This window comes from Rhea pennata, chromosome 23 (genome assembly GCF_028389875.1).
Source record: "Rhea pennata isolate bPtePen1 chromosome 23, bPtePen1.pri, whole genome shotgun sequence".
Classification (NCBI taxonomy): domain Eukaryota; kingdom Metazoa; phylum Chordata; class Aves; order Rheiformes; family Rheidae; genus Rhea; species Rhea pennata.
The window spans coordinates 6,881,298-6,887,168 of record NC_084685.1 but is presented as its reverse complement, the minus strand read 5'-3'; the positions used below and the strand labels follow the sequence as shown (position 1 = coordinate 6,887,168).

At 67.0% G+C, this 5,871-nt stretch overlaps 1 protein-coding gene across 1 annotated transcript; it reads right to left on the bottom strand.

Annotated features, from left to right (window-relative positions):
* Positions 1 to 834: 834 nt before the first annotated feature.
* On the bottom strand, positions 835 to 5,620 carry PEF1 (penta-EF-hand domain containing 1). Its single transcript, XM_062594055.1, is given in 6 exon segments — positions 835 to 1,756; positions 1,759 to 1,917; positions 2,558 to 2,701; positions 3,449 to 3,604; positions 4,356 to 4,620; positions 5,600 to 5,620. Coding segments are annotated over 6 exon segments (813 nt in total). The 3' UTR covers positions 835 to 1,688.
* Between the last annotated feature and the right edge of the window lie 251 nt (positions 5,621 to 5,871).

Below are 5,871 nucleotides of genomic sequence, written 5' to 3'. Positions count from 1 at the left end.
ACTGGAGGGGCTCTCGTGGGAGGCTGGGGTCGGGGGGGGGGGGGGGGGGGACACTGCTGGTGCAGAGGGCCGGAGTGTGCATTGGGGGGGGGGGGATTCGCCCTCCCGCTCTGCCCCGGCCAGGCCACCGCAGCCTGGGAGCAGCAGGGCTGGGGAGCGGGCAGGGCGCGCGGTGTGCTGCCGCGGTGCGGCCCGGCCGGGCGTGTGCACGTGTGTGTGTGTGCGCGCACACGCGTGTGTGCGCATGTGTCTCTGCAGCGTGGGACCTGGGAATGCTGGTGGATGACAAGTTGACACTGAGCTGGGCGGCGGGGTGTGTGTGTGTGTGTGTGTGTGTGTGCGCGCGCGCACACGAGTGGCAGGGGAAGCGGTTGTTTCTGCAGGGGTTTTTTTTTTGGGGGGGGGGGGTGTCTTTTTTGGTCTCACGCGGGGGGGGGGGGGGGGAGGGGGGGGGCCGCACCCAGGGCAAAGGCAGCCAGCAGCAGCGGCACCCACGGCGTGGAGTGGGGCGCCCCCTGGTGGCCACACCTGCACCCACCGCGCGGCCAGATCCTGCGCTGGGGCCTTGGGCGCAGCCCCCACGCAGGGCCGGGGTGGGTGGGGGGGACGGACGGAGAGCCCCCCCCCCCCCCCCCCCCCTCCCGCGAGGCGGCCGCAGCCCGTGCACAGCTGGGAACCGGGATGCCCAAAGGGGAAAGACCTGCGTGTCCCCCCCCCCCCCCCCCCAAGGCACCCAGCCCGGCAGCCAGTGCACCCTCCTGCCTCGGACAGCTCTGCGCCCAGACGCCGAGTCTGGGACAGCATCCGTCAGACGCTCAGACAGCAACCAACAAGCAGTGCACGTGGTGTTTTATTAAAGGACTGGAAATACAAGCGCCAATTCATTTTTTGAGTTTGGCCTCTGCATTCAGGAACAAATCAAGATTACGTTTGGCAGCACAGAGGGGTTCGATGATCCAGTTTGTGACTAGAGCCCAGTTTAGCAGCACGGAGGGAACAGCACTCAGCCCATCAACGTCAGGCTGTTTCCAAGCAAGAGCAGGACGCTTTGACCACAAGTACTGTTAAAAGTGCACCTGGGTAAGGAAGAAAAGTCTGCAGGGCAACTGGGGCACAGTGATCTCAGCAGGTCCTGAACGCCGCAGTCACTGTGCCCTCATTGCTGCTTTCAGACGAAGGCTTGCCCAAGGCAAATGTTACTAACTTTAGGAGAAGAGTCCCCCAAAGCATGCTAAGAAAGAGATGTTTCACTGAAGACACCCTGCCAGGCTAGGTGCAGCTGGGGTTTAAGTAAAAACTTGTGTCTGGCAAAGAAAGATCAAAGCATTCCCTGGGGGTCATGGCATGGGCTCAGTACTGGTTTGGCTGCTGCACCACGTAGCATGGCAGACCCGGGCTCCGGGTTGGCATGGAGGCACCCACTGCCTTCGAGTGGGGACAAAAAAAATTATCAAAGCCACAGATGGCTGGGAGTCCCAACAGGGAGCTCGTGGCCTCACTGCTGCCCTCAGCACGGGGGTGCTCAGGCAGCACAAGCCAGTGACCCAGCCTGGGGGGGAAACATTCATTCTTCCAGGTGGAGCATCACACGCATCCTTGCCAGAGAGGCCGAGGGATTGCAGCTCCTCCAGAAGAGCCGGGCAGAGCTCCCAGCTGCCTTGCAGCCACGCTGGCCTTGGCCAAGGGCATCACACCATCCGTGTCACAACCATCGTGAGGAAGTCTTCGTAGCCCAGCCGCACGTTGCCACCAACCCCGTGTCCTTCTCCCGGAAGGCCTCCGTCATGGTCTGGAGCTGAATGCAGATATGAATGAAGCGGTCAAGCTGGATGCTGGAGTTGGAGGATCTCTGAGAGTAGCGGGACAGCAACAGCTGGCTAAACTGCGGGCTCAGGTTATAGCCCATCTGGGAGAGAGCTGTGAACAGGAAAGACACGGACTAAACCTCTCTGACAAGCCTCTCCCAGCGAGAGTGACTGTGCCCTCCCTCCCACGCGCTGGCACACACCCCATCTGCCCACGGTGTTCGGGGCACATCTGCCCATGGTGCTCGAGAAGCGTTTGGACAGTGGGGTGTGTGCAGGCAACGCTCTCAGGGGGGAGGAACCAAATCAAGGCAGGAATCCCAGGCGTTTTTCCCCTCCATCAGGCACACACCCAAAATCTCCTTGCAGAAAACAGGGTTTAACCACATGCTATTATTGGGGTGGGGGGGGAGGTGGTGTGTAAAGGAATGGAATAAGGGGTTTCCTTAAGGAAGGAAGTTTGTGCTCCAGCCCTGCCGCAGCTCCTCGTCTCTTTGCTCACGGGAAGGCTCAGCCACCAGACCTGCCAGGGCTGGTTTAACCAGCCCGGCGCACTCCCAGCACAGCTCAGTAACACATGTGGGCTGCAGCTGCGCAGGAGATCTCAGAGATGCCCAGCTCTGCTGTGCGATGGTGCCAGGAGGATTCATCAGGCCAGGCCAGAAATAAACACCACGCAGAGTTAGACGGCATCCCCTAGGGAGGGCCGGTGCGGTGACTCTGCCCCTGCAACCCGCCTGCCCTGTGCCCACCTTGCTGAAGCTCGCTGAAGCTGATGGAGCCCGACTGGTCCCTGTCGTACTGCTGGAAAAGGTTTCTCCACTGCTGGATGAAGCGCAACAAGGCCGAGAAGCCGTACACGTCTATGCGTCCCGACCCGGTCTTATCAAACATGTCTGGGGAGGAATGAGCGAACAGCCAAGCGGGACGGTGAGAAGCAGAGCAAGGATGAACTGCAGAAACCCCCAGAGAGCTCAAAGGCTGCGCTGCCTGGGAGGAAGGTGCTCCCCCGATCCAGCCCCAGCTCCCAGCACCCCAGCTCCAGCCCTGAAAGCCCTCCCTCACCAAGACAGCGATCAAACAGGACCGCCGAGGTCCCTAAGAGGCCGGCAGGAACCAGTAACAAAACCTTTGTTTTTGTGACGCTGGGGCAAGAACAGAAAAGCTGCAGCTCTGCCTCACCGCCGGTGCCTGCAGCTCTCCCTTCCCTTGCTCCCTGGCTCTCTAGGGGGAGCGTCGGGCTCCAGGACCCCGGGCTCCCTCCTCACGTGGAACTGAGCACACACTCACTAAACTACGGCTCAGCAGCAACACGAGACCAGACAGGTGGGTTTCCTGTCCCAAGCAGAGAGCTCTGGGCCTCGGGCTTGCATCCTTCACCAAAAGGATGCTTGGACCTGCACTGCTTACTCCAGGCCACTCTCCAGAGACCATTTCCAGGCCAGCTGTAAGTGATGCTCAAATCACAGGGCAACCACAAGCTGGACCTGGGCTTCCCTTATGGATACAGATCTGATACAAATCAGGAAAAAAAAGCTGCATCAGCATTAAAGCAGCACGAAAACCGCACATCTGAGAGCACGCATGGACCCTGTCCTGCCACTGCGCAGCAGGCGGGGCAGGGAGAGAGAGCCTGGACTCACTCAGCATCAGCATGCAGGTGTCGTTGTCGAACGCAGACCAGTTGGAGTTGACCAGCGCTGCCTTCAGCTCCTTCATGGAGATGTAACCGCTGCGATCGGTGTCCACTGCCTGGAACCACGAAAAGGCCTCCTGGTCCACGCCAGGTGGGGCACAACCTGTGCGGAGAAACGGCACCAAGAGCTCGCGCCTCCCCTCAGGGCGGCCTTTTGCAGGTCCTTCACCGCGACAGCTCGGGGGGATGCAGCCAGCACCGCGGGCCTGCTCAGCGCTCCTACGCTAATGGCTTTTGCAGTCGTACAATCAGCCGTGGGAAAAGGCATTAGCAAAGCCCGGGACTCGGCGTGCGATGCCTTGTGACAGAGAAGGGAAAAGCCAGACCCCTCGCGCAGCTCCGGAGCGCAGAACAAGCCATCGGGAGCCAGGCCAGTCCGGCACGGTGACTGCTGGCCGCGCCGGCAGACAGACGCGTGCCTGTAAAGTTTTATTTCTGGTGCTCAAGGTTATCGTCTCTCCAGCATTTTCCTCCTCCTCAGAGTTTTAAAATAACAAACTGGGACTTTCCAGGAACACCACAGCTTCGATCCATCCGGGCAAAGCGCTTGGTTGAAACACCTCCGGCGCACTCATCCTGTTATTTACAGGCAGGGGAACACCGGGACTCGGGAGGTCGGGGACCCCCGCGCTGGGCCCAGCGAAGGGCACCGCGGGGCAGGGCGAGAGGGGCTACCCCAGCGAAACCAGCCCGGGCCAGCACAGTGCCACGACCAGCTCCTGTCCCCGGCGGGCACGGCGCCACGCTCCCCCTCCGCCCCCACAGCCTGCTCCCCTCTGCGCCCAGGGCGGCTGCGGAGGCGGCTGGAGCACCCCGCGGGAGGGGCCCCGCCGACTCCCACAGCCCCCGCTCACCTCCCGGAGCGGCTCCTCCGTAGGGCCCCGTCGGGGGGGCTCCGTAGGGATCGGCACCGGGCTGCCCGTAGGGCCCTCCGGGAGCTGGGCCGCCTCCGTGGGGGGCTCCGGGCGCGCCGGGCGGCGGATGCCCGTAGGGCCCCGGGGCAGGTGGGGGCCCGTAGGGTCCCCCGGGGGCTGGGGGCGCCCCCCCGCCGTAGGGGCCTCCGGCGTAGCAGCCGGCCGGGGGGGCGCCGGGGGCTTGTCCTGCGGCGCCAGGGAAGCCCTGGCGGGGAGCGGGGCAGAGCTCGGGACACGCGCTGCCAGCCCGACCCCCGCCCCGCCAGGGCTGCCCTGCGCCCCGGCCCCCGGCGCCCTCCGACCCCCGGCGCCCCTGCCCCCCGACCCCTGGCGCCCCTGCCCCCCGGCACCCTCCGACCCCCGGCGCCCCTGCCCCCCGACCCCTGGCGCCCCTGCCCCCCGGCGCCCTCCGACCCTGGCGCCCTTGCCCTCCGGCCCCTGGCGCCCCTGCCCCCCGACCCCTGGCGCCCCTGCCCCCCGGCGCCCTCCGACCCCCGGCGCCCTTGCCCTCCGACCCCTGGCGCCCCTGCCCCCCGGCTCCTGGCGACCTTGCCCCCGACCCCCGGCGCCCTCCGACCCCCCGGCGCCCTTGCCCTCCGGCCCCTGGCGCCCTTGCCCCCGACCCCCGGCGCCCTCCGACCCCCGGCGCCCCTGCCCTCCGGCCCCTGGCGCCCTTGCCCCCCGACCCCCGGCGCCCTCTGACCCCCGGCGCCCCTGCCCCCCGACCCTGGCGCCCCTGCCCCCCGGCGCCCTCCGACCCCCGGCGCCCTTGCCCTCCGACCCTGGCGCCCTTGCCCTCCGACCCTGGCGCCCTTGCCCTCTGACCCCTGGCGCCCTTGCCCTCTCACCCCCCGGCACCCTTGCCCTCTGACCCCTAGCACCCATGCCCTCTCACCCCCGACGAACCTGCCCTGACCCCGCCCCCCCCAGCCCCGCACCAACCCTTCAGCGTTGCCCTCTGACCCACCCCGACCCCGCCCTCTGACCCCGGCACCGCCCGCTGACCCCTCCCAGCCTTACCTCGCCCCCCGCCCCGGCGCCGCCTCCTGACCCCCCCGGCTGCCCGCTGACACCCCCGCGCCGCCCCCCGCCCGCCCCGATCGCTCCTTGACCCCCAGCGCTGCCCTCTGACCCTCCCGCCGCCCTCTGACCCCCCAACCCCAGCGCCGCCCGCGCGGCCCCACCTGCCCCGGGTAGGCCGCCATGACGCCGCCGCCACGCACGGCCGCCCCGCCCCGTGACGTCACGAGAGGCGCGCGCGCGCGCGCCCATTGGCTGCGGCGCGCGGCCGGCGTCACGTGAGAGGGGGCGGGGCGAGAAGTGGCACGGGCGGGGCGGGGCGAAGCCTTAAAGGGCCAGCGGCCTCCCCCGGGGGGGCGGGTCGGTTTAGCGCCCCGTCGGGGCGCCCCCGCGGCGGCGGCGGCGCAGCACAGAGGACGCGGAGGCGGCGGCGGCG